Genomic DNA, 27,143 nt, shown 5'->3' on the forward strand with positions numbered 1-27,143 from the left:
ATCCGATCTCTCCCCACCCCTGCCCCCATGAGGCCGGGCTATTCTCTAATTTCCAGTCCCCATCAGTTGAAGGCTGCTCTGAGGGGGCACGAGCTGCCCAGTGCTTCCAGTCAGGAGCAGAGTGTCAGGGGCTTGCAGCAGGACGGCTTCAGCAGGTACCTGGTAGGTGATGGGAGAGGGGAGATGTGCTGGCACTAAAGTGATACTTGAGCTGCCCTCACAGGGTAAACTGCCATCCTGTTTAAGGTACTGTTTTCAGGTCTTTGATGAAGGCTAAACCTAATCCTAACCGGACCACCACTAATAGCTGTTTCAGCAGATGGACAAGTCATTTGCATTTTCCGTCCCTGCACCTGGTTGGAAAACTCTGGGAAGGACTCTGATTAGCCCAACTTGGGTCAGGTGTCAGCTCTTGTGGTCTGGGCCTGGGGTATTGGGACTGGCAGCCCTCCCCTCCCCTGCAGAGTGGGGACGAAGCAATTCCTAGCCCAGGAAGGAGAGGTGTGCTATTCCCAGCGGGGACGAAACAATTGATCTCCAACATAAATGCAGAGGTTCTTTTGTTTGTTTCTTTCATTTTGTGGATGGCAAATAAAACTCACAGAGGAGCTGCAGTTTAATGAAACAATTTACATGCCAACTTTGAACAAGCCCTACCACAGAGCTATCGCCGGGCTTGGAAACATAAACATGAAAAGTACGTGCTGATTTTTTGTGTTCAGTTTATACAGCAACATATGTGATAGAAGAGAAAGTAATCAAACCCTCAAATAGTTAAAAAGCCATTTGTTAGTCAGTTTCCTCATCTGTAAAAGGGAGACAATGCTGATACACAGCTCATGGGCTCATGAGGGTTAAGTGAAGTAAAGGCAGGTGAACCACGTGCCACGGGCACTGGCCCGTGGCAGCTTCTCAGTAAGTCATCCAGGCGGTGGTCAAGATGAATATGATTTTCTTTGACCTCCCTGCGGGAACCTTCCCTGCTCCGTCAAATTGGTTTTTGTGGCCACCCAGAGGCCAGCTGAAGCTTTTCTGCAGCTCCACAGGTTTCGCTCACCACTGCTTGCCAAAAGCATCCTCCCCCCACCCCCCAACCAAATTAGAGAGTTCAGTACTGGCACCAGTACCAGTACCTGGCAGGAAGCGGGGAGGGAGGGCAGGTAGAGCCCATGTGGCCTGTGGGGCAGGGCTGGGGAGAAGGAGGGAGCTGTCTGTGTCCTCACCCAGCTGCAAGCCTGGTCAGTGACTTCAGCCCCACAGAGCTGGGGAGGGTTTCTCGCTGGAAGCACGCCCGCCATGCTGGGGATCTGTTTCCATCTGCTCATTTTACTGCTGAGTTGTAAAGTACTAAATGTCATTATCCTCCCTTTCCTTAAACAAGAAAAAAGTTAACAGCCTGAGGAAAGGAGATATTTCACTTCATTTGGCATCCAGCCACCAGCATCCACACAGGGTGCTCCCTAGGGGGCTGATTAGGAATGGGAGAGCCCTGCTCTGTTCCGCTTCCAGCTGCTGGCACCACTCTGCGCAGGCTCTGGGCTGGGCGCCGGCAGCGGGAAGCCGGATCAGAGTCCTGTCTGGCCCTTGGTGGAGTAGCCAGCCACCTTCTTTCTGAACAACTCAAGCACTGTAATAGGTGCCAGAACAGAAAGAGGGAATGGGGGCCAGAGGAAAGTAACTCGTTCAAGCTTACCACACTTATTAGGGAATGTTCTGTGTGGCCCCAGAAGCTGAACTTGAATCAGAAGATAAAAACTACAGAAAAGAGGATTTCAACTCAATAGAAGGGCACACTCAAAAGATAGACCAGTTGGAAAGTGGGTTGATTCCTTCAATAGGCAGTAAGCTGCCTGTCTGCCAGAGGTATGCAAGTGGCTTAGATCCTTCTTTCAGAATCATCACTGTCGAGAGGAGTCCTGCTTTAGATGGAGAGGCTGGAAGAGGTGATGACTAGGGTTCTTTCCAACTCTGAGATTCTGGAAGACTGTGACTGAAAAATCTCACCTGCTTCTCTTTAACATGTCTTGCTCCCACTGGCTGAACAGGAGTTCCTAGCTGCCTGATGTTGGCTTCTAGACGCAGAGGAAGGAGTGGGCAGACAGCACGAGGTGTGATTTGTCTTCATTACTCTGATTATGGGGTCATTAAGGCTTTTACTCTGTAGTGCTCCCCTAAGAATCTCCTGCTGCTTCAGCTGTGTGACAGACTGTTGTTCTCCCAGCTGCCCAGTGGGCAGGGGTGTTCTGCAGGGCTCTGAATTGTAATTAAATAAAGATCAGCCATCCACTAGCCTCCCCAACCAGCCCGAGCCACAGTCCTGGGGGAACTGAGGGGTCTGGCCTCAGCAGTGGCTTGCAGGAGAGGGATGTCCAGGGACCAGGTTCAGAGCCCCAGGGACAGCCATGCTCTTCCCCACTCTGGGCTGGGGAAAGGCCACTATCACAGGATGTGAATGGTATGGAGGGGGAGGGTAGGCGGTGCTGCCAGCTAAAACCCTCCACAGCTTCCCATTAGTCTCCACAAGTCTCCCTTGCAGCCCACAAGGCCACGCAGAAGCTGCTGGGCAAGGTCTAGCCTGTGAGCTCCCTGAAGGTAAGGGCAGGTCTCTCTGGTTCTCCACTGGAGCCCCAGAGCTTGGCACTATGCTTGGCACTTGACCAGTGTTTCGTGTGTACTAGCTGAGTGAAGGAATGGAAGGGCTGTAGTCTTCTTGGACCTGATAGAAGTAAACCTGACAAAGAAGGCAGCCCTAAAGGGGCAGAGAACACTGGCTCAGAAGTCTGGAAGTGGCGTTCAAGGTTGAATCTCATCGGTTCATGGCCTGACCTTAGTCCAGTCCCTGCTCTCTTGTCTCAGTTTCGCAATCTGGCCCTCAGTTTCCCAATTGCAGAATTAAAGAACTAGCCTAAGGGTGGAGAGGAGGAGGGAAAAAAGTCCATGTTTGCTGGTTGAGTATTGGGCCTCAAAGATTTTTGGGCTGCAGACCTGGCCCCAACCTCAGGCCTGTGGACCTGGTGATGGAGTCACCTGTGTGCGACTCAGGCAGCAGCCTCATTGCTGTGAGTTCACTCACTTCAACAACCCAAACTGAGCCTGTCCCAGTGCGAAGCTCCGTGCAGGCCCCGGAGGCTGAATCGGGTATAGTTCCTGTTGTAAAGAATCCAGCTGGGGCAGGGGTGGGCTGCAGACACGACTGCGACCCAAGGAGAAGGAAGCAATGCAATGCCGTGGGACACAATGCCTGAGAGCCCTCTGTGCATGAAAGGGGTGATTAATGAGAACTGGGAAGATTTGCTAAGGCTTCCTGGAGGAGCCATTTTTGAGCCTAGCCCTTGGGGTAGAAACCATAGGGAAAAAGCCAGTGGGAGAATAGGATGTACAAAGTCAGAGGAAAAGCAGTTTGGGAACAGAGAGACAGCGCACTGGAAGAAGGGATGGGGGCAAAGGGACAGTTCAAGTTGGTGATCACAGACCCAACTCTGGACCACAGATGACACTTCTCCCAGGAAGAATTGTGTTCCAGGAGGCAGCACAGAACTGGGCAGGTCTGGTCCAAATTCTGGCTCGTCCCATACTTACCTGAGACCTTGGTCAGTGTTTCAGTGTCCTCATCTGTAAAATGAGGATTAGAATGCTACTCCCCAGGGCTGTTGAGACAATCACGTGTATGAAGCCCCTAGCACATAGTGTATGTCCTGGAAATGGGGTTTCCTATCTCTTTTTGGCTTTTGGTCAATATGCAGATGCCCCAAGACTACAGTGGGCGTTTATTAGTCATTTATATGAGTCGTGTGCATGAGATTGTCAGAAAAGGTGTGCCAGGAGGAGGAAGCAATGGAGGGAGAAATGCATTACCTTGGGGACAGGAAAAGCAACAAAGGAAACAAATTGGGAAGCCTGGAGAAGCAGACAAACTTCACCAACTTCCTAGCTGTGCCAGCGAACCACCTTGCATGCTGTGTTACTGAGGAAGCAGGAGAAGAAAGAGACTGTTCCCCATTGTGGGTGGAGAAGGGATGGGTGGCAGAGTAGACAGGGCTGTGTGTGCTGTCAAGTCACCTCCTGGACTCTGCGACAGCAGAGGTGAGAGGAAGGTGGGAGAGAGGGTCACTACCCAAAGTGCTGAGCCATGAGGAGCCAGGAGGGAGAATTCAGGGACCTTAGGGTGGCCTCACTGTCCAGCTCTCACAGGTACCTGGGACACTAACATTAGTATTAGAGCTTTACCCCAGTGGGTATCAGTGCCCCATGTGACAGGTGGCACATAAACACTTAACGCTTTAGTGTTAATCAGTGTACTAGCGGTTTCCCAAACCTGAAAAATGCTGACAGCAAGTCTGAGGTACAAACGAGGGGAGGCTAAGAAGTGTGAAGTGTCACCTTGGGCAAGCCATTTCCCTGTGAGGGTTCTCAGTCCTCCCGCCTGTACAATGAGAGCTTTAGAATATGTGGTCTCTCGGGACTGCACTTCTCAGCCTGTTCTCCGTCTGTCCCTGGAGACATGAGAAGCCATGCAGGGGTGCTCGCCTATCCCTGGTTACTATCTGAGGGTCAGAGATATGACAAAAGCAGTGAGTGTAACTCCTTAAAGAAAGGAACAAATGCAAAACAGGTCACAGACTCTTACGGGGATCTCGCCGTTGCTGTTATGTACAACTAGCTTTCCTGGAGTCTGGCGAGAAGTTAATCTGGAATTTTAGGTTAAGTAGTTCTGGTAGGTAGGACCACAAAAATCCAGGCTGGCCATTCCAAGATTTGGGGGCAATCAGAGTCTAAGTCTTTGACAATAAAATTCCACAGTTATGGCTGTATGTCTAAGATTCCAAGAGAGTAAAATTTCAACGTAGTCTTCATTCTGTTGTGGAAGGTTCGAGACTGGGAGCAGGTGGCATTCCCTGATGGGTGGGCCACTAGGTTCCCAGGACAGGGAAGTCTATTGATGGCTTCATTCCTTGTCTGGGAGCCTTGCAGACCACACTGAGCACGGGTGAGGCCTGCTGGAAGACCGCTAGCCAGGCAGGAAAGAGGCCTGGGCACACGGGTGCAGACCACTGCCCTGCCCCTTACCTGCTCGCTGGGCAGCTTTGCCCTCTGCTCTAGCCATGACTTTCTGCCCTGAAGGGTGTGTGAGACCCACTCCAGTCAACTTAAGTAAGGGCTTTGTTATAGGGATAGAGTTGCCCGTGGGAATCCACAGACACTGAGGCTTCAGGGATTGCACTGCAAACTAGAAAACCGCCAAAACTGAGACGGTTATCTTATGTATCTCTTAGGAGAGTCGCAGCCATCTTATTTTCTCTGCACTTTTGCCCAATTCTGTCTTTTAATTGGCAGTTTCCCGAACCAGGCCCTTCTACCTCCGCAGGCATGTCAAACTGCCCTGCAGTCTCAAGGTCCCCATTCCAATTCCTGAAAGAGAATCTGATGGGCTCTGATTGACAGGCCCTGGACGGGAGTTTCTCAGAAGGAGAACGCTTGGCGGGCCCGCGGTGTCCCCGTGCCCTCGCCTTCGTGTTCCATGGTCTCAAAGAGCAGCCGCACCAACGACAGCCGTCCCTGATCCACCAAGGCCCGGGCCAGTCCCAACACCTCGTCTGTGTGGCCACGCCACACCCGCTGCAGCTCCTGGCGCAGGCGCGCCGCCGGGTACTTGTCCTGGGCGCAGCGCAGCCACACGTCCACCTCGTGACCCAGCTCACCATCGCTCAGCTGCGCCTGGCTCCACTGCGCCAGCAGCACCTCGAGCAGGCAGCCGAAGCCCTCGGTATGGCTGGAGCCCGCATCGTCCAGCTCCACCACGCGTTTGAAGCAGGCCGCGGCGTTGGCCTCCTCGCCCTTGATGCGCAGGCACTTGCCCCGCAGCAGCTGCAGCTCGGGCAGCGTGGCGCCCAGCTCTGACTCGCCGGCCTTGGCCAAGAAGAACAGCGCCTGGTTCAGCGCCGCCTCATCCACTGCCAGCAGCTCCTGCATTGCGTCCACGCCCATGTAGTAGTAGACCTGGCGTGGGGTGGCAGGGGTGAGCTTTTCAAGCTTCCCCCCACCCCACCCACCCGGTGGCTGCTCCCCATATTCCAGCCTTCCCTCTTTCCACAGTTACTCCCTGCAAAGTTTGGTCCCCCTTCCCTAGAAGAGGAGAGACAGCACTCTGATTCCAGTTCCAGCCCTACCACTCCTGGCCATGTAACCGTGAGCAAGGCAATTGATGGGCCTCACTTTTCTCAAATGTAAAATATGATCTTATCACCTTTTGGTAATCATCCCCTATGCACAGAGGGCACTTCTGGATAAAGAATAATAACGGTCCACACTTTCTGAGTGCTTAGAAAGAGTGAGGCCCTGTCCTAAACGATGTACGCGCATTCTCTCATTTAATCCTCACCTGTAAGAGGTGGGTACTCTTATCAGGTAGGAAGATGTCCCCTATTCCTCTGTGTGTCCTACGTTCCCAGACCTGGCCTGACAGAAAGTAAATATGTTCTTAGTAAGCCATTGGCTGTGCAAGCCCAGAGACTGCCTTACCTGGCCGATGTCCAGGTAGGTCTTGAGACCTGGGCACACCTTGACCACTTCCTCGAGGTCCGCCTTGGCGCAGGCCAGGTGGTTCCTGTCAGGCATGCCTCCGAGCCCCATCTTGACCCGCTCCAGGTCATGGAGGTAGGCTCTGACGTGGATCTGCCCACAGAGAGTCAGCTCAGGGAAGATGCTCCAAGCAAGGAGCATCCACCCTAAATGAAGCCAATCTTTTTCTCAACAGCCACTTGGGGAGGTTCTGTGGTGTAGCAGAAAACCCTTGAGGCTGGGACCCAGGAGTCCTAGGTTCTAGTTCTGTGCCAACTTTGGCTAGCCTCTACCCTTTCTAGGTCTTAGTTTCCCTGTCTATACAATGAGTGGGTTGGAAGAAATAAGAGCCCTTCATTCACTCAACAAATATGTACTGAGCCCCCGTCATATGCCAGGTCCTATGCTAGGTCTGGTGGTGCAATGGTGATAAGACAGGTGAGGTCCCTGCATTGGAACTTAACGTTCCAGCAGGGAGAAGATCATGAGCAAGTAGACGGTACCATTTCGAGTGGTGATAAGTGCTATGAAAAAATAAGCAGGGTGATGGGATTGAGGTGACTGGGGAGAGGGTTATTTTAGATAGGATGGCAGCATCGATTTTGTGAAAGTCCATGTAAGCAAGCAATTTGGGAAGAATGGCAGGTGGCTCCAAAGTACAGGCATCAAATTACAAATGATTCTAGGCCCTGGATTTCATCTCCACTTCTACCTTTTTTCCCCACCCTTGGGGCATTTATAAAATCTAGAGATTCGGGAGGGGTGAGGAGGAGGAAGTAAGGAAAAGGCAGTCCATTGTTGTTGAAAGTATTAAACCCTCATAGCCAACAGGGAGGGCTCTGGTCCTAAAAGAGCATCACAAGGTGTGGGGGTGGAGGAAAGGGGCGGTGAGTTGGGAAGCTCTGGTTTTGTTGCCAGTTGGCCTTGGCTGAATTGCAGCCCCTCCCCCCTTATCAGCATGTGAGCTGGGGGAAGTTGCTCAACCTCTGTGAACCTCATCTTCCGCATTTGAAAAATCAGTACACTGGTATCTTCCTTGGAGAGTTACCGTGATGATTGAGAGGACACGTTCCAGCCAGGACCTAGCATATGGTAGGTGCTGAGTCCATTCATTCATTCATTCATTCATTCAATAAATACTCATCAAGAGCCCGCTACATGCCTGGTACTGTTCCAGGAACCGAGGGTATACTAGAGAGCAAAATGGCAAAATTCCCTGCCTTCGTGGAGCTTATATTTTATGGTGGGGAGAGACAAAACATGTAATAAATAAGCAAATAGTATGTTAGGGAGTGATGAGTGCTGAGAGGTTGCCCTGGCTGGTGTGGATCAGTTGGATGGAGCATGGTCCCGTAAACCAGAAAAGTCGTGGGTTTGACTCTGGTTAAGGCACAGGCCTAGGTTGTGGGCTTGGTCCCAGTCGGGGCCTGAACGAGAGGCAAGCAATCAATGTTTCTCTCTCACATCAGTGTTTCTCTTGCTCTCTCTCTCCCCCCCTTCCATCCCCTCTCTCTAAAATCAATGGTCCTCAGGTGAGGTTAAAAACTTTGTTTTGAATGTTGAGGAGTTGACATTTTCAGTAAGATAGTGCTAGAAGCTGCCTCTTTATCAAGACTTCCAGGAGGTGGGAGAGGAAGCCAATAATTGGACACCTGGGAGAAGAGCACTCAAGGCAGAAGTCCTGAGGGAAGGTCTTGCCTCAGGAACAGTATGGAGGCCAGTGTGGCTGGAAGCGAGGCTGCTGAGCGAGGGGTAGGCAGAGGGAGGTGAGGTCCGGGGGCAGTGAGCCAGGTGGGGCCCTATGGGTTGCAGCCTCATGGGTCGGGACTGAGGCTTTCACACAGGTAACGAGTTCCCTTCCCTTCTGTTCCTCCCACCACACCGTCCCCTGCCCCCATCCTGCTGCTAGTTTGGTCATCTGAGTAGTGTGGGACCTTTGGAGGAACAGAGAGCCAGTGGTCAGGACACGAGCTGATGATGGGGTAAGGATATTTTTAACTCAGTCCATGGATGTGAAAGTGCTGGGTGAAAGGCATTGTTACAGAGGTGTTTTATTATTTCTATTATGATTAATATAACTGTTGATAGTAACCACATCAACTACAATGAATGAACATCCTGCCTAATACTGGCTGGCCAAATGATTATGTCATTGAGACCAAGAACAAGGGAGCAGATTCGAAATCATGTCCTGAGGAAGGTAGTAGAGAAGATAGGAGGGGCTGCTTAGCCTGGAGCAAAGCAAGCTCAGAGCTCCAGGTTTCTGTCCCCAAGCAGACGGCTCCTTCGGGGTCCAGAGGGCAGATCTGCTACCAGTGGGGAAAGGCAGAGGGAGACAGCCCTCAACTAAATTTGTAACTTGCAGAGCTGAATGACTACGTGGTAGACTGCTTCACGAGATAGGACATCAGTTATAAATGCGCCTAGTAATAACAACCCATTGCTTATGAGCTCTTCCTATGTGCTTGCTCAGTGCTGAGTTTTACAGAGAATCTAGTTTAATTCTCACAACTGTCTGACGTAGGGATGATCATCTGCAGTGAGGCTCAGAATTCGGGCACGACCATATGTCTATGGTCCTGTGGTATGTCAGGTGCTGCTGTGGAACCTGAACCAAGACTAGTATGTCCAGGGGCAGAGCTCTGACCGACTGCTACTTTAGACTGCCACCGACACACCCTACTGCCCTTCTCAAGCACCTCCCATGCTCCAGACGCTGTGCATTAGCTGCTACTTCACTTAGTCTTCTTCTGACAGCCTTTTAAGACACATGTCATTATTCGTATCTTCCAGATTTGGAGGTTTGGAGGGGTAGGTGGTTTGCCCCCAGTCCCAGAGTGATACGTGGAGAGGTCAGATTTTAACCCAGGTCAGCCTGACTACACTGGGTACTAATGAAGAAGAGGCTGCAGGTCACAGACCAACTGGCCATTGTAGAAGGGATGCTGCAGTGGATAGGAGGGTCCTTTATTCTTTCACTCAGCCACGTACAGAACAGAAACCATGTGCCTCCATGACTCCTGAGCTCCTTTCTGCCACGAAGGCTCCAGTATCTCTGGGTTCTGACAACAGGGTCTTGGCCTGTGGTCCTTGGTCTCTGATTCCCGATGGCAGGAGGAGATGGAGTTACAGGGGGACTCACCTTGGCCCTCGTGCAATACGCCTGCCAATTGAGCTCCGGATCCCGTAGGACGTCCAGGGCCATGTTGCAGGTGCCAATGGCCATGTCCTGTTTTCCTAGGAAGTGGAAGATCTTGGCCAGGCGATTCAGGATTGGGGGTTGGTCCTTGGCAATCTCGATGGCCTGGGTACAGGCAGAGGGCGAGAACAAACAATTTGTCTGTTTGCCAGAACTGGCTAAACAGGGACCTTCAGGTCCACCACATTCATGGGTCCTGTCCAGGGAGCCCCTCCGGGCCCCAGACAAACCCCTTTTCCTCAGACACGTGCAGTGTGTCCCCTCCATCTTCCCAGGGCGAGTGGCAGGAGGGGCCAGAGTCAGCCCCTGCCTCCCTATACCTAGTGCAGTGCTTCTGTCTAGGCCCCCACACTTACCCTATGTCCGTACCACTGGCTGCCGGGGCTGCGTTCTTTGCTGCCCCTGAGATGGTGAACTCCTGCAGGGCAGGGACCCATCTGTCCGTCTCTTTGCCCCAGCACAGAGTAGGTTCTCAAGGAGGGGGAAGCAGCATTTTTCTTAAACTGCACACAGTTCTCACAACACTCACGCGCCAGTGTTAATGCTCTGCTTTCCTCTAAGATCTCTCATCAAGAAATTGCTCACCACCCACCAGCAAACACTGGGAGTGATTCCGTGCATGGCTCTGTGCTGACCGCACAGGCGAATGAATATCCCGGGGTCCCTGGCCTCCAGGGAAGACCTCAAAACTGTGCTGAGTGTACAAAGTGCCACATAAACACGGTGCCACGAGCAAGGCTTGAACCGCATGTCACAGTTTACAACAAACAGTTTTGTCCACTAACTCCTCCGAGTCTCTCCATCATCTAGAAGGTGGACGGATCACATAATTTACAGGAAAGGAGGCTCAGGGATAGAAGTGACTTGCTTAGGGTCACACGACCTGGGGGCATAGCTGGCTCGAGACCCTGGCTACACCCATCCCCTTTCCACTAGGCCACTGGAGGTGGGGAGGGACATGTGAACTGAGGCCTGAGGGCCCACGTGGGACGTGTGGGACAGCGTAGCAGAGAAGTCTGGAGACACAGGCGTGGGCCAGACCAGGTATGGGGAAGGCCTGATTCTTAGGCAAAGGGGATCAATGACAAGGGAGCACTTCTGTTCGTCTGGGATGGAGAGAAAGGTCTGGAGAGAGGGCACTTCCTGGGTGAGCACACCGTGGGGGTGGCAGTGGGGGATGACACCCAGAGAAGCGGAGGGTTCCCGAAGAGGAGGATGGGGTGGTGGGCTCCGTCCCTGTTTGGAGAGTGGGTGGGCCGGGGAACATACCTTGCCAAAGCAGTCCAGAGGGTCAGTCCCTGAGAACCCGCAGTCGTGGATGCCCAGGGGCGTGGTGGAGAAGGAGTCCTTCCTCTCCAGCAGCATTCCAAGGTAGCACCAGGCCAGCGCTGGGGTAAAGGGTGGGAGAGGGGTCTCTAGGAGGCAGCAGGGAGGAGTGAGGGAGAGAAGCCAGGAGGAGGGGCCAGCTGCACCAAGGGGTCAGCTCCCAGGAAGGTCAGTGACACGAAATCACAGAGGGCCACTTGAGGACCAACCGAGAGAAGCAAAGGAGGGGAGAAGAGAGGAGACGCGTGAGTGAATGGGTGAACACGCCGTCGTGCTCAATCTGTGTTTACTGTGTCACTTAGGTCACCTCTTCGAAGGTGCCCAGCTTCTCTGGCCCCAGCTCTTCACTGGCTGCGAAGTTCTCGTCCCTGTTCTAGTCGTGTGGCCCTGTGAGAAAGGACTGAACTCCTGTCCAGCAGGGCCTTCGTTCCCAGCCAGAAGGTGGGGGTGAGAGGCTGCGACAGAAGCTCTGTCTCTTGCACGCTAGGGCTTGAGACACCCGCCTGGAAACATGCAGTTGTAGTGATTTGTGATTGGGGCACTCACCTGTGCAAGGTGAGTGAGCTCTTGAGAAGAACAAGTGAACAAGAGACGGGGGGGGGGGGGGGGGGGGGGGGCGGGGGTGAGGAAGAGAAACGGTCCCGAACAGGGAGGCAGGGCGGGGGGTGGGGGGTGGGCAATGACAGAGACAGGGGCAAGGGGAGCCGGGCAGGGGCTGCTCTGGCACCGTCTTCAGGGGCCCTACCTCGGTGGTGGGGGTCTGAGGACTTGAGGACTTGCCGCAGCAAGGCCAGTGTGCGGTTGAAAGCGGGCAGCCTCTTCTGCTCCTCGCTGCCCAGCTCCAGGGAGATGCCATCTAGCCTGTGGCCGAGGAAAGGACACAGCTGATTGGTGGCCCCTCTCCCAGCTGTCCCCAGCATGCTGAGTCCTCCCTTTCCCTGGCCAATGGCAGGGAGGGGAACTTGGGGAGCCCTTGCCATGGAGATGGGTTCAGCTGCCTGTCCCCTGGGTTCCAGGCCTCGCCTCCCCCCATCCCATGCCCCCCTTCCCAGCCTGACCTGATGAAAAGCGTTGCCATGGTGAAGTACCAGCCCCTTTTCTCCTCCACGGGGATCTAGGGAAGCAGAGAACGGTCCGTGCTGCTGTTATTGAGGTACTCAGACTACTGCGCATATATTCGCACACTGTCTCTGAGCCCTGGAAGTCTCCTGGCTCTGCCACTGACTGGCTGGATGACCTCGGGCAAGTCACTTCACTTGTCTGACCACAGAGGATGGGACGGATAACGACCGTGTGGGAAGGCCCTAGGTGGGGAGCCCATCACAGAGCCAGTGTGGGATACACTCCCTCCTGGGGCCCCTCCCCTGGGTCCCCACCTGTGCTCTGCATGCCCCTACCTTGGGGCACACATTCCACTGGTCACCTTCTCTCCCCCGCTGTCCCTCAGCTCCCACCTTCCTGAGAAAGCCCCTTTGGGTATGCTGAGTGAGTTCGGCTGAAGCCCAGGACCCCCCTGAACCGTCTCCCATTGTTATTCTTGCCAACCTTGCTGTGCATTTAGACTGACTTGGGCACCAGATAAAATATTTATGCTGTTATTTATGGGAGTAGCTGCTCCTGCCTCGGGAAGGAATGTTAATGAAAACCAATAAAACCCCCAGTGCATATCGGCAGCTCCACCTCAGGCTCCGGCCCCTCCCTCTGCATTCATCTCCTGCCCATGGTCTCCAGACTCGATTCTGCATTCACCCCACACCCTACTATGGCTTCCTCAGCTCAGGACCCCCTCGTCCCCCAGGAGACCCCCACTCCCAGCAGGCAGGGCAAATACGTTCAGCCCAGCCAACATCTCTGGGCATCTGTGGTGCAGGGCCCGTGTTGGCTGCTCTGGGAATGTGGGACCGAGTGGGAGCTGCACCCCGGCCCGCATGGGCTCACGCCTGGCTGGGGAAACAGACCCAGGCCTAAATAATTGGGCTTGACTGAGAGACTGCCACGTGCCAGGATCCTGATATTGACCATCTCAATCTCATAACACCCATGAGGTGGGCGTCATCCTATTTTACAGAGAAACATATTAAGGCTCAGCAAGGTACGGTGACTTGCTCAAGTTCACATAGGGTGCGGGTGTCAGAGCTGGGATTCGGACTCCCTTTGTTAGGCTTCAAAGCCCACACTCCCCTCACCACCCGAGGTTGCCAATAACAGCAGCACAAGGCAGGGTTTGATGCAGGCCCTTGGGAGGGATGCAGACGAATACAGCAGGATGGAGAGGCCACCCCAGCCGGCAGACTCTGAGAAAGTCACGCAGGGGACGGGCTGTGATGTGGGTCTTGAATAGCAGAGGTGCTTCAGAGGGTGGGTGGGGAATGAGGGCATTCCAGATGGAGGCTCAGCATGGAGATGTGTGGGCAGCCTGTGAGTGAGGACACGGTGTGTAGGTGGGTGCTGGGCAGCTAAAGCTTGCAAATTATGTTGCAGCTGCTCTGGGGAGGCCATGGATGAGTGTGGAGGGAGGAAGAGAGGAAGAAGGACTGTGAGTCAGACCCCACTGAGTGAACCAAGCCAGACCACCAAGAGGAGGCCCCACTAACAGCATTTCTCAGCCACTGTTCTGATACCTTCCTGTGTGGCCCAGGCTATGCAGTGGGGATAGGAGAGGAAAGAGGCAGGTCCTGCCTTTAGGAGCTCCCGCTCTGGTGGGAAAGTCAGAACCAAAGACACAGAGTAAAGGAACCCCAGGGACAGGGGAGGAGGCATCCTACATGACCAAGGGGTACCCCCAGGGCTTCCAGAGGAGGACAAGCTGGAGTAGGTTCTCAAGGACGAGTAGGAACAGCCCAATGGATATGGTGAGAGAAGGCATTCCAGATGGAGGGGACCTTGTGTGCAAAAGCCCAGAAATGAGTGAGCATGGTGTGGGGGCTGCAGGCAGCCCCAAGTGGCTGGAACCCCAGCTGTGAGGGGTGGAGGGTGAGCCAGCAGGGGTATACCAGGAGGAGCACCTAAGTGCCAGACTTAGAACCTGGAGCTCATCTGCAGGGCAGTAGGGAGCCATAGAAGGGGTTAGAGCTGGGGAGTGCCAAAATCCAATGTGTCTTTACATTCACATCACTTGGAGAGTAATCTTGTTACCTAGGGAGGAATAAGTGTTTGGGGCTGTAGCTAGGACAGGGCTGTCCGGAGGGGAGAGCGGGGGTCCCAAGTGTTAAAGGGCACCCTTGAGAGCTCAGTGGGGAACACTGGCCGGGGCGAAAGGCTGAAGACAGGCTGCCCGGTAACCCTACCTGCTGCGCCCACTGAGGACCTGGGCTGTGGGAAGGGAAGTCGGATTCACAGGACGACTACTGTGGGCCAAGCTGGCTGAAGACCTGGACATAATACCGGCGCCTGACCACGGGAAGATTGAAGGCACGTGGGCCTCAGGCTCCCTGGCTGCTTGTCGATGTGATCTCATGACCTCTGACCTTATGCTCACTTTGAGGTTGGCCAAACTGAGTCATGATAGGGAGGGACAGGACCTGCTCCCCCTCTCAGGCTCCTTGCAAGGAGGTGTAGCCGCAGGACAGAGCGGGTGTAGTAGACGTGGGGGCTGTAATACAAAGAGCAGAGGTCAGTGAGTTACCCCTTGGGGGCTGTGTCCTTATTGGCAGGCGGATGATAATACCAACCTCACAGGCATTGTGAAGCAGTTCTGGCCTGGAGTACTTGCTCCACGAATGTTTGCTCCTCCTTTCAGTTAAAGCTGAATGGAGTTGGGGGTGTCTTGGAGGCTGCTCTGTGTACTGTGACCTGTTTCGGTTCCCTAAGGGGCAATGAGGCCTCAGGCAGCCTGCCTCACCCCGCTCTCCACACCCTGCTGTGCTCCTAGGTGAGGGATCCCCTGGGGTCCCAGGCACCCTCCTCACTTCCACAGGGCCCCCAGTATTGGAGAATGATGGATGTGGTGTCCCCAGGGCTCTCCCTGGTTCATAGCCCCTCTCTTGTTTGGTATTTAGGTTGCAAGGAATTAAACTGTGTGCCCAGCCACACAGTACATGACAGCTGGGACTTGAACTCATACCTTCATAGTCCTAGACTCAGGCCTTGTCCACAACCCTCAATCATTTTGATCAATCTCCTTATTATATCTCTAAGGACACTGAGACCACAGAGGTGAAGCAACTTACCAATGGTCACACAGCAGTTAGTATTAAGGCTTAAAATCCAGTGGTTTCTCCACTACTCATATTCTTGAGTAATTCAAGAGCCTGGTTATGAGTTTGAACTAAGCAAGCAATACTACCACCTGGTGGCAGTATACCTGAATTGCAAGGACAGCTCTTAAGAGTTTCTTGCCTTCCCCTTCAACTTGAAGATTGAAACTGATTTTCAGAAGAGTAGCTAGCGAGGTGACATCTGTATGATGAATCCCAAGCACAGTCCCTTATTAGATTCCCGCTTAAGAGTTACATTTGCAGGAAGGCTTATGGGGTTGCAGATTCGGAATGGAGTTAATTATATAAATGGATCTGGTCTTAAGCCTTCCTGTGTCCTAAGGTGGATGTCATCTCTCCCTGTGATGAAGCTGGTGGATGCCGTTCCCTCTGCTGTGCAATTCTGGCCCTAAAATGGGCTGTCTCTTTAAAAATCCTTCTGGTTGTAACTGAAGCAGCAACTGAAGCTGTTACCAGGGGCAACCTGGCAAGCCACGGTGCGTTAAATTAAATTAAACAGGCCTCTGACTGTTCCCTCCCCTCCTGGAGAAGGGAAGGGCTGTTCCACCTCTCTCCTGGAGAATAAAGTTGCTGGGAAACCTCTTATGCTGCAAGGAATTCGCTTCCCGAGTTGATGGCTCCCAGAGGCAAGATGTTTGGAGGCAGCCTGGGAGGGGCTGAAAGGATCTCTGCCAGGAGGGGAGTGTTTGCTGAGGGCCTGCCTGGTATGGGCTCGGGGCAGGATGCCTCCCCCTTTCTCTTGTTCCATTCCCATCAGGACCCCATGAGCTGGGCTGCTGGGGTCTATCTGAGAGGCTGGCCAGTGTGTGAGTCAGCCCAGGCTTCAGGCTGGAGGGGTCTCAGATTAAGCTGCTGCTCTGTGGCGGGGGGCTGGGCAAGGCCCCAGTGCCAGCACTGAACCTGATTTGAAATCCTCAGACCCTGGTACTCACGGAAGACGAGAGTGAGGGACAGGCCTCGGGCGAGGGCTTCTCAGGATATCTCCCCGCTACTCTGGGGCTCTCACTATCACTTCCCTCGTTTTAGAGACAGAGAAACTAAGCCTCAAAGAGTCAGAGGCTTGCATATTTAGCCTGGTATTTTAGGCCAGATCTCTCTGGCTTCAAGTTCATGTCACCCCACAACATCTAGCTGCCGGTGTTTGTATAGGGCTTATCGTTTAAAAAGTGCACTCACACAGATCCCACTGGACCCTCAGAACGCCCTGTGTGGAATGTGAAGTGGGTTACGTTACCCTTTTACCCTTTTAGTACAGATGGGAAAACCGAGCCGTGTCCTGGAAGTCACACGGCTGGCCGGTGTGCAAGTCCGCACTGAAACCTGGAAACGGTGCTTTTTATTTTTAGTGTTTGCTATGCTAATAACAGCAAGTTTTATCGCGCACTTGCTAGGCACCAGGCTGTAGTCTGCATGTGTTGACACATTCGGCCCTCTCTGGGCTCGCCTAAGAGGCAGAGACATTTATCATCCTGATTCTACAGATGAGTCAACTGTGGTCCTGAGCGGCACAGCTAGAAGGTAACAGAGCTGGGAACTCAGCAGCTGAGCCCCCAAGGCCCTGCACCCAACTACCCTAGACTAGTGGTTCTCAAAGTGTGGGCCCAGGACCCGCCACATCAGCATCACCCGGGCACTTGACAGAAGTGCAGACTCTTGACTCACTGAATCAGAAACTCGGGGTGCGGCCCGGTGTTTTACCAGGTCCTCCCAGCTGCACCCTCATTCGAGAACCACCAGGCTCTCGCTGTACCACACTGCGGGGAGCCACCCGAGAACAGGCTGGCTGGTAGGTCTTTTTAAAAAGGTGCCAAAGGATCAGAAACGGCGATCCTCAGGGCAGCCTGAAGATTTAAGCTGTTACAGGTCCATGGGTGAGCAACAAAGGTGGGTGATTGAATAGAACCTGCAGAGAGGCTAGTAGGATTAGGATAAACTATTACAGAGCAGGTTTGTGTTAACTCAGGGGCACGAGGATGGATCTTAGCCATTCTATTTCATTCCAAAGGTGACCCCCAAAGAAAGAAATGCTGGGGGCTTGGCTATTTGAAAGGATTTCAATAGATCTTTTAGTGTACCAAAGGCTTATGATTCTACGTGCATCCGAATAAGCTATACAAAGACCCTGTTGGTTCTTAAGGAAAATATTTGCCTTGCAGTTTGAACTTTGCCCCTGATGACTGTCTACTCTACCTCTGCAAGTTAGTTCCTGTGAGCTGACTGATTTTCCCTCGGGAGGGGGAAGGAGAGTAAACATTTCTCGAGCACCGACCATCCACCAAGCACTCTAGTGTATCGTGGCACCTGACCTGCACCGCGGCCGGAGGTGTAGCTCATCCTCCCCTTTTTACAGGTGAGGGAACAGAGGCTAAGAAAAAAGCCAGGACCAGCCCTGCCCCACAGCCCAGGACAGGCAAAAGTGTCAGGATTCCAGTGCAGATCCGCCTCCCTCCAACGCCCCAGTTCTTTCCACCTCACCAAGCCGACCCTGTTCGGGCTGACACTGCAGAAAGAAAAGTCACAACGTGGCAGGACTCAGGAGTATGTTCTTCCTGTACAACCGGAATGCCCTTTGTGACGACGACACAGAGCAGCCTCCCGGATCTGCACACCAAGCCCTGGCCCCGCCCCACCTGGGTCTTCCCTGCCACCTGGGGGCATGCACAGGAAGGCAAGGGCAGGGGGTTTCTCCTCCCCCACCCGGCTGCTGCCTCAGTGGGTGTGGGGAGTAAACAGAGGGATGGGATTGGAGGCCTGCCCCCGTCTTTACCTCCCCCCAGGGATCCTGGAAAGTCTGCCAGCCCAGCCTGGGCCTCAGCTTCTGCGTCTGGAAACTCGGATGACCCACTCGGCCTGCCTGTGCCAGGCGAGTCACTGGGGGTGGTCAGTGTGACTGGGTGAAGGGGGTGTGAAGGATGGGTGCTATGCCATGGAAGTAAGTTACTTAATGCGTCTCAGTCTTGGGTTCCCTGGAGGATTGTGTGTGCATCCTGAGAGCTGAGCAGACCAGCTGCAGCTCCCTATGGCCACCCTCTTTCAGGTCTTGGTCTGTTATGCAAGCCCAGGCGCTGTGGGTCACCTTTGCTTTGCACTAGTTCCCCAGACTTGCAGGACTGCCTTGAGCCACTTCCCTATTCCACTGTCCCTAGAGAAAAGGGGTCCTGTTTAGCCCTGGGCCCACACCCAGCTCTAGCACCAGCGGAGGCTGGGTGGGTCTGAGGAAGTGTCTTGTCCTGTGCAGTAATGACAGTGATGCCAGCATCTTCTCCGCTCCTCCCGTAGTCTGTACCCTTAACATAACTTTATCTTTTCTCCTGTAAAAGAGGCAGTTGGGCCAGGTGACACTAAAGGCTTTGGGTCTGGGGTCCTGCACTTGGCCAGGTAAGCAGGGAGAGAAGCCAGCAGCAAACTCAGAAGGTGCTGATTTGCGAACATGAGTGGCATCGATGCTGCCAGAGCCAGAGCCTCAGGAAAGCTGTCCCTCAGCCTGGGCTTTCCGCCTCACAGACTTGGATTTAGTTCCTGCCGGCCATTTAGGGCTGTGTGCCCTTGGGCAAGTCACTACACCTCTCTGAGCCTCAGTTTGCTCATCAGTAGCATGGAGTTAATACCAGTTCTCTTTCCCAGCATTTCTGTGGGGTCAGGTGAGCTTGTCTATGAGAAGCACGTGAGTGCCCACAGTACCCAGCTCACGGTCCAGCAGTCCTCTCTCTCCTTTTCTAGTGGGACCAAATCAGGGTTGTGCAGTGTGTGTGTGTGTGTGTGTGTGTTTGCAAGAGCAGCAACCCTGCCCACGATCTCAAAAGCTGGAGATCAACTCTTAAGTCCTCAAAACACTCTCCTCCACATTCCCCAAGCTGTGGTTCCCACCTTGGTAGGTGTGTTTATGCATTTTCTTCTGCCATGAAGCTCATTCCTCCCCGCCTTCTCTGTTTCTCAGAGTCCTTCCTGTCCCTGAAATACCCTGCCCACCACCTTAGTCTGGCCCTCATTTGACAGAGGAGGACACAGAGGCCCCGGAAGGGGAGATGACTTGCTGTCCTGCGGTCGGGGCAGGGACCCATATCCTGGCCCCTGACCCCAAGTGAGGGTCTCCCCCAGTGTCACCGTTCTTTTCCCAAGGAAGGTTCTGGGTCAGGATGAGGGAGGCCACGACGGGCAGGAGGGAGCAGAGAGGGGGATGGGGCTCACAGAAAGAGGAGTCTACTGTTCTCATGTGTCCTCGGTCCTGGCAGCCCCACGGGATGAGGGCAAAAAGCCTGCGTCCCTTGGTGCTTGCTGTCCTTGGGGCTGGGTCTTTTCTCTGTGACCCCATTCATGCCTGCTATACCCATCAGGCTGGCACCACTGTCCCCATTTCACAGAGGCAGACATGGCACTCAGGGAGGTTAAGCCTCTGGCCAGGGTGACCCAGGGCATGGCCGGCAGTGTGGGGATGCCCCTGCAGCCTGCAGACTCCCACACTGCCACTCTGGCTGAGCTCACACCGCATCTGCCCTGCACAGAGCATCAGACTCGCCCGTGTCTTGGGGCAGCTCTGGTGTTGGGGGAAGAAGGGGAGAGTGGAAAAGGAGGGTTGAGAGACAGAGGGGGGACTCATGGGCGAAGGGTGTGTCTGTGCTGGGGACCTGCAGATTCCTGACTGGCTGTGCCCTTGGCCTTCCTGCTAGGTCCCCACCCCATGGCTGTGACGATTGGAATGTCCACACCTTTGTTTGTGAGGCTGGCCCGCCAGCACGGCCTTCTTCCCCACCTGCCCCTGCTGGCCGGGTGAAATCTGGGTCGCCTTGGGCAAGTCACTTCCCTCCCTGAGCCTGATATGTCCTTGGTACAATGGGGAACCACAATACTCAGCTGGCAGTGTGTCTGTGAGGTTTGGATAAAAATCGTAGGCACAAAGGGATGTAAAATTCCCAGTGCCCGGCCACGGGCTGGGATGGAAGGCATCCTCTGCGGTCTGGTCCTCCGCATCCCCCAGGGCCTGCCCGGAGCCAGGAGCAGCGGGGAGGGACCGACACACCTGCCTGCGGCGGGCATTAAACCATGGGGAAAGGGGGAGACACTCAGATAACTGAGTGAGCTTGGGACAGGGATGTTACCTTTTTTTATCCTCAGCTGAGGACATGCTTATTGATTTTAAAGAGAGGGGAGGGGAGGGTGAGAGAGAGGGAGAGGGAGAGATACATTGATGTGAAAGAGAAACATCGATTGGTTGCCTCTCATATGTGCCCAGCTGGGGACTGTACCCACAATCCAGGTGTGTGCCCTGACCGGGAATTGAACACTCGACCTTTCAGTTTATGGGATGATGCTCCAAACAACTGAGCCACGCTGGCCAGGGCAGGGGTGCTACTTTCTAAAGAAATATGAGTTTGAGTTGCCTTATTTACAAAAATAAGGGGGGTTAAAATTCAGTTATTTAACTAAATTAAACTAGTCACAAACTTCTTCTGGGTGTTCAGCCCTGTGCTAGACACTCGTTGCTGGGAAGGTAGAGCGGAGGCCCGAGACAGAGTGCCCACCCTCTGGAGGGCCAATCCCTCGGAGCTGAGCCAGAGGCTGGGGACGGCTCTGCTGAGAAGCAAGAGCAAGTTGCTGATGGGCAGGGAGAAGGGCCCCTGATGTGACCAGCACCCTGCCTGGCGCCTTCCGTGTTCTCTCGCTTCACCCTCACAGCGACCCTGTGAGACAGCTGTTAAAATTCCTGTTTACAGATAAGGAAACCCAGGCTTAGTGAAGTGAATGACTTGCCTGTAGCCACCTGGTGATGGAGGCAGAATTTTAACCTGGTCTAATTCCAAAATGCTCTTAGTACCCACTCAAGCTTGAGATTTGCCACAAGCACCCATCTGTGACTGTGTATGTGTGTGTGTGTGTGTGTGTGTGTGTGTGTGTGTAGGGGGGATGGGAGCAGGGGAGGAATGACAGATGAAAGCAATCTGCCTGATCATATTTTTTAACCAGAAAGAGGAAAGGAGGGCATGAGGAGCTGGGAAAGGAAGCCATAAACACTCACCCACTCCACACAAACACTCTGCTTGTTTTTGGATTATGGGCCAGATTATTAGCTTTTGTAATGTTTTCTCTTGTAATTTTAGTTAGCAGAGGAGCAGCTGTTCATGGGTTCTTTAGAGGCTCCTTAGCCTTTGAACTCCAGGGGCTCCTCCCTGCCTGGGAGAGTCCCAGCCCCTGCGGATGGAGAATCTCGGAGCTGCAGCACAGAGTGCTCAGCCCAGCTCTGCTGCTGTGGGGGGTGACCCTCTCCATTGGGGTGGGGGGGTCTCACAACTGCTGCTCTGCTGTCCCACCTCCTCCTCCCCGGCCCCGACTCTGACTTCATCTCTGCCCTCATCCTTCCAGACCCCTTATGATATGTGTAAACCTGTTTCTGAACAGCAGTTGGGGTCCCGCTGCCCGCCGCGACCCTCCAGGTAAAATTCCAGAGGTAAAGGTTTGGTGATAAAGGAAAGGGGTCTTTACTCAAAAGCTTCACAATTTTGGAATAACAGCTTTCCACACGCATTAGTCACTTAAGCCTATCAATTAAGGCTAAACTCTTTAACACCTGGGGTTCTCCTATCATTCTCCCTGTTTTCAAATATCTTATTTCTATAGGGTTAGTTTACGAACTAAAACAACCTAAGACACAAAAACTTCACAATTTTGGAAGAATGGCATCCCCTCTAGAACCCCCAAAGAAGGATAACCCTGCCACCCTCTGCCAGGCCAGCCTGATCCTAGGCTGCACTCGAGTTCCTTCCCATCCAAAATACCATCCAAACCGGGGCACACAGGCAGCTGCAGCGCAATCACCCAGGCTTCCTCCAGGGAGAAGAGCCTGAGCTATCGCCAGCCCATCTGAGGGCCTGAGAGCCCTCCTTTTATTTAAAATCTTCTGGCCCATAATTCCATGCGCTCTAGAGGCATTCAGCTTCTCAGCCAATCCGGTCCTAGACTGTTTACCATTGCCTCCTCCTACGGCCCCTCCCTACTTCTCCCCAGTGATCTGGTCACATCTCTCTGTATCAAAACCACCTTCTCTCTCTCAATACTTCCTCTACCCCAGATTTCCAGGAGGTGGTTTGCGAGGGGTCTCCCCTCACCACCTGCCAGCCGTCTGCACTGCAGTCATCGTACCCCTACTTCTCTGACCTCTCCAGAGAGAGCAAAGGCTTTGAAATCAGGCAGAGTGGAATGGATTCAACCGCTACTTACTCTGACCTTGGGCAAGTTACTCAGCCTGGCTGTGCCTCAGTTCCCACATCTGTAAAATGGGGTCAGAGGGTTCTGTGAGGCCTGTCAAAGATAAAGTTTGGAAGGCACCCACAGAGGACATGAATATTGCTGATTAAGCTGTGAGTTGTATGAAGGAAGGCTTCAAGGGGGAAGTGACATTTGAGCTGGGTTTTTATGGATGGAGTCTGCTTTCTAGGCAGAGGGAACAGTTGCTGCCCGGGGAGGGATGACGCAGCACAGGGTGTTTGGAGAAGGATAAGAGTGGCTGGGAAGTAGGTTTAAGGGAAGTAAAAGGACTGTGGTTGAAGAGGAGGGCGGGAACCATCAGCGGTTGTTCAGGGCCGTGCTGCGCTCTTCCCCGTGAAGCTTCCAGCTGCCTTTTTTTTCAGGCCTTGTCCCTGCACCTGCGCAGCTGCACCAAAGCCCTAAGGCTCTGCAGCCCCCCACAGGCCCTCCGCTGGGAGTGCCCTCGTACCCTTCCTGCCAGTCGCTCCTGCCTCACCCAGAAGCCTCCCTCAGTCACTGTGCTGAAAGGAAGTGTTCCTTCTCTGAAACTCTGTCACTGCCACTCTGTCCCCAGGACCCAGACTCTCCAGGTTGCCATGGACTCCTACGTTGGTCCTGATGTCCCCAAAGCACACATCCCTTGTCAGCCTCTGGGGGCCTGAGTTGGTTCAGAAAGTATGGTTGGTCAGTAGAGTACTCAGAGGTGACTGTCCCATGGCACAGGCCATGTAACGAGTACCTGTGACCTCAGCCTGTCGTAGGCACATCTCTGACTTGTCCCTTTGGCTCCTGCTCCCAGAGGAGGGGCCCAGGCAAGATTAGTTAATGAAGAAACAAACATTATCTCCTTCCTTTGTCCGTGAACTTCTTAAAGACAGGGCCTGGCACACAGCAGGGACTCAATAAATGTTAAGATGCTGAGTATATGCCTCGCAGACATGCCCAGAATTGACCAGCTTATGCAAAGTTTCACCTCCTGATTCAATCGGATAATCAGTGAACTGAGATCACTATTGTTTACTGTCCATGAGGCAGACACTGAGGCCAGAGATGAACATGACTTGTCCAGAGCCACACAGCACAGTAGTGAGACTTGAGGGCTCGAACCCAGCCTCCTTCCTCTAACTGTAATGAAATCATCATCATTATCCTGACTGCCGCTATTTCTTGAGCACCTACTCTGTGCCAGCTACTTTATAAGCACCATCTCTTCTAATCCTCAGATGACAACATCAAGCTCCAAATCCCCAGCTTTCTCCTGGGATTTGTTGGGGGGAAGTGGCTACAGGCTCTCTGTCTCTCTGTCCAGACCTGGGGAGTAGCAGCTGGGCCAGGCCTGAGGACTCAGCACATAGCCTGGGGGCCACCTTCTACTTGATGCAATCAGCTGTCTCCCTGGGGCACTGGGCAGTGGCCTGCTTGACACCCTCTCCTCTGGGAGGTACCTCTCTAGGTGGGTGACTCCCACCAGGCAGTGAGTAGCCAGCCTCCACTCCATCCTATGCTCAACCTCTGCCTCCCTGCTCACCTCCAGGAAGCCTTCCCCCAGTGGACCTCTTCTGGAGAGCAGGAAGGGACTGTGGGGACCACCCAGTCCCCTCCCTGCCCCCGTTTCATAGTTGGGGAAACCACAGTCCAGACAGAGGAAGACCTCTCAGCAGGCCTCCTGGTTCCTAGCCCAGGGCTCTTTAGGCCCCAGCTGCTGCCAAGACCACACTCAATACAAACAACGTTGGCTGTGCCTTCCCCCTGAGGGCAGCTGGCATTTAGGGTCTCAAGCTCTGGCTTTAAAACAGGAGACTTGTTGGCTCCACTCATTGGCCACAGCAACACCTGGTGTGGGGTGGAGGTGAGCCTCCCAGGCCGGGAGAGACAGTGGGTGTCCGTGGTCCTGCAGTCTCTGTACAGGCTCTATTCCAGGTGCTTTCCACAATCAACTCCTAGTTACAACATCAACCAGATGAGAATGTCCTCATTTTACAGTAAGGAAGCCAGGGGCATGAGTACCATCAGTAACCCCATTTTATGGAGCAGGAAATAGAAGCTCAGTGATGCTAAGGAATGACTGGAGGTGAGACAGCATGGGGGTAGTGGGATTTGGACCTGGGCCCCCTGACCAGAATCTATTGTCTTCACCTCCACCCTGCACTGCTCCTACTAAATCCATGCCCTCCACCCAGCACCCCGTGAGGTCTGGGCCCCTCATTTCCTCCCTGAAGCCATGAGGTTTTGTGGAAGAGGCTCCAAGGAGGTGGGCAGAGGCTTTGTGAGTGGAGCCCTGTGTGAATATTACAGATCTAAACCATTAGGAAATGCCATTGTTAGTTCGACTCTGCCTGTGCTGAGCCTCCACAGAAAACTCATGGTATCTCTCTGAACTGAGGGTCCCTCTGCTGTAGGGAGGAGGACAGTGCCCTCTATTCATCTGTCATCCAATGCAGTTGCCTTTGAGATGGCCCCAGTGATCCCTACCTCCTGATATCTGTGCCCTGTGCAACCCCCTCTGAGCGAGGGCTAAACCTACAGACCTGCTTCTACTGAACAGAATGTAGCAAAAATGATGGGATGTCCTCATGGCGAGGATTTGAGGGAGGCCTCTAGCCACAGCCAGTGAGCAACTGAATCCTGTCACCTGCCAAGTGAGCAAGCCTGGAAGGAGAGCAAGCAAGCCTTCAGATGAGGCCACCGCCCAGAGGCACCTGGCTAAGCCACGCCTAGATTCTTGACCCACAAAAACCCTGAGATAATAAGTGCCTATTGCTTTAAGCTGCTAAGTTTTGGAGGGTATTTGTTATGCAGCAATAGGTGATTAATATACCTAGTATTTGTCTATTTGCTGCACTCACATTCACTCAAGATACATTTAGTGAGTGCCATGGTGTACAAGGCACCATCCCAGGGGTTGGGTTTACAGTGGTAAGCCACCCAGGTGTTGTCCTCCCTCTCAAAGACCTCAAGGTTGAGTTGGGGAGACAGACATGTAAATGCACAGTGTGAGCAATGCTATGGGAGCCCAGGGAGGCACATGACGCAGCCCGGAGAAGTCAGTGCGGGATGTCCAAGACTGTGAGAGCCTTCCAGGCAAAGGGCAGCAGAAGGGGGCACCTCAGAAAGAGGCCGAGAGAGTGGCAAGGGGGGTTGTAAGGAGACCTGGCTCAGGGGGAGCCAGGGGAAGTTGAGCATGGGAAAAGTCTGGCTGGAGGGGAACATGGCAGAGGGAGGGCAGAGATCGCGCCGGGTCTCAAATGCCCACCATGGAACCTTGGACTCATCTGCCAGGCAGTGGGGAGTCCCTGGGGGTTGTAAGCAGCTGAGGGGCGTGGCCAGCAAGACTGAGCCACTTGACACTGGCAGCAGGGTGAAGGACGGAGCGGAAGGGTCCAACCAGAGGGCAGGAACCCAGAAGGATGATGGCGACTACACTGTTCCCGGCAGGAAAGATGGAGGCTGGAGAGAAGGGGGCAGACCTCAGACATATGAGGAGGCAGAATGGACAGGATGTGAGGTCTGAATGGGTGGGGAGAGGGGGCGAGGAGCCCAAATTTCTGGTGGGATGTCTGGTTGAGCCTTTTGCTTAGGTGGGTGTGCACAGACACACGGACAGGTACCTGCTGAGAGGGGCACAGTGAGAGGGATGAGTTGGCCAAGTTGAGTTTGTGGTGTTGCCAGAACAAACACCTACACAGGCTGCCCCGCTAGGAAGAGGGCCCATCCCTACTTCAGCAGAGAGAAGCTACAGACTTGGTCTGGGACCGGAGGGAGATGCTGGATAGGAGAAGCACACCTGGAAGGTCCTTCGGAAGCCAAAGGGCCAAGGTTTGGGAAGTCTTGGGGGTGCGGGGGCATCCTTGTAGACGTTAGGGGCCACAACCTCAGCCCTCCCAGCCTGGGGTAGGGTCACCCACCTGCTGCCCGTAGCTCAGCGCCTTGTCGTAGAGCGCGATGCCTGCCGCCAGCACCCGTGCGTGCCCCTCTAGGCTGGCGCAGCCCACGTCGAAGCCGTGTGCATAGCCCTGCTCCGCCAGGCAGCGCGCGGCTCGGAGCTGGGGGTCACCGTCGGCCTTGGGGTCAGCCGCTAGGCCCATGAGGCTGGCCAGCCTCCCAGCACAAGCCTCTTCCTCTTCCTCCTGCCCTAGTCGCCCGTACACGTGCGCCAGATTGGCCCAGGCATTGAGGTTGCCCGGGTCCTCGCGGGCGACCTCGAGGAAGCGCTCTCGGGCTCCGTCCACCTCCTCCAGGTAGAAGGCAAAGGTGCCCAGGAGGTGGCGCACCGCCGAGCGCTGCGGGGCAGCAGCCAGCTCGAGCTCCTGCTGCAGGCCATCCCTTTGCAGCTTCAGGTCTCGGGCGCGGAGCGAGGCCGGCGAGCGTGGCTCGAAGTTCAGCTGCATCTCTAGGTGGAAGTGGCCCGGGAGGTAGTCCAGGTCGTGGATGAGGGCGTCCAGGTCCTCCGCCACGGCCTCGGGGTCCGCCATGTCTGCTCCACTGCTCCCCGGACCTGGCCCTTGCCCCGGAGGCTGCGGAGGGCAGTGGACGAGGCGCCCACCGGAGCGAGCCCGGCGCGGGAGGTGAAGGTCAGCGCTCGGCGGCCCAGGGCGCGGCCACCT

The 27,143-nt window shown here is 54.2% G+C and overlaps 2 protein-coding genes across 3 annotated transcripts in view; one reads left to right on the plus strand and one right to left on the minus strand.

The window, feature by feature from the left end:
- Nucleotides 1-598: 598 nt before the first annotated feature.
- TTC22 (tetratricopeptide repeat domain 22) lies at nt 599-27,011 on the minus strand. Its single transcript, XM_024571014.3, has 7 exons — nt 26,445-27,011; nt 12,142-12,197; nt 11,829-11,944; nt 11,027-11,145; nt 9,701-9,862; nt 6,520-6,672; nt 599-5,997 (listed from the first exon to the last, which is right to left on the minus strand). The coding sequence occupies exons 1-7, from the start codon at nt 27,009-27,011 to the stop codon at nt 5,461-5,463; spliced, it is 1,710 nt and encodes a 569-aa protein (XP_024426782.2). The 3' UTR covers nt 599-5,460.
- The window catches only part of CIMAP2 (ciliary microtubule associated protein 2), a 34,685-nt gene continuing 21,917 nt past the window's right edge, over nt 14,376-27,143 (plus strand). The window contains exon 1 of one of the 2 annotated variants that reach the window (XM_045204189.3): nt 14,376-18,163. The gene's annotated coding sequence lies outside the window, so the exon portion shown is untranslated. Of the gene's footprint in view, nt 18,164-26,988; nt 27,111-27,143 lie in introns of those variants that run through there. The other variant, XM_024571016.4, reaches the window with a different exon arrangement.

This window comes from Desmodus rotundus, chromosome 3 (assembly GCF_022682495.2).
Source record: "Desmodus rotundus isolate HL8 chromosome 3, HLdesRot8A.1, whole genome shotgun sequence".
Classification (NCBI taxonomy): Eukaryota; Metazoa; Chordata; class Mammalia; order Chiroptera; family Phyllostomidae; genus Desmodus; species Desmodus rotundus.

What these genes read in the sequence shown, in the direction of transcription:
- TTC22 (XM_024571014.3), bottom strand. Translation starts at nt 27,011, where the DNA reads ATGGCGGACCCCGAGGCCGTGGCGGAGGACCTGGACGCCCTCATCCAC. An exon ending in CGTATTGCACGAGGGCCAAG is followed by an intron (nt 6,673 to 9,700) that starts GTGAGTCCCCCT and finishes CTCTGTGGGCAG; the next exon opens with ATCCACGTCAGAGCCTACCT. An exon ending in CCTACCTGGACATCGGCCAG is followed by an intron (nt 5,998 to 6,519) that starts GTAAGGCAGTCT and finishes ACCCCACGCCAG; the next exon opens with GTCTACTACTACATGGGCGT.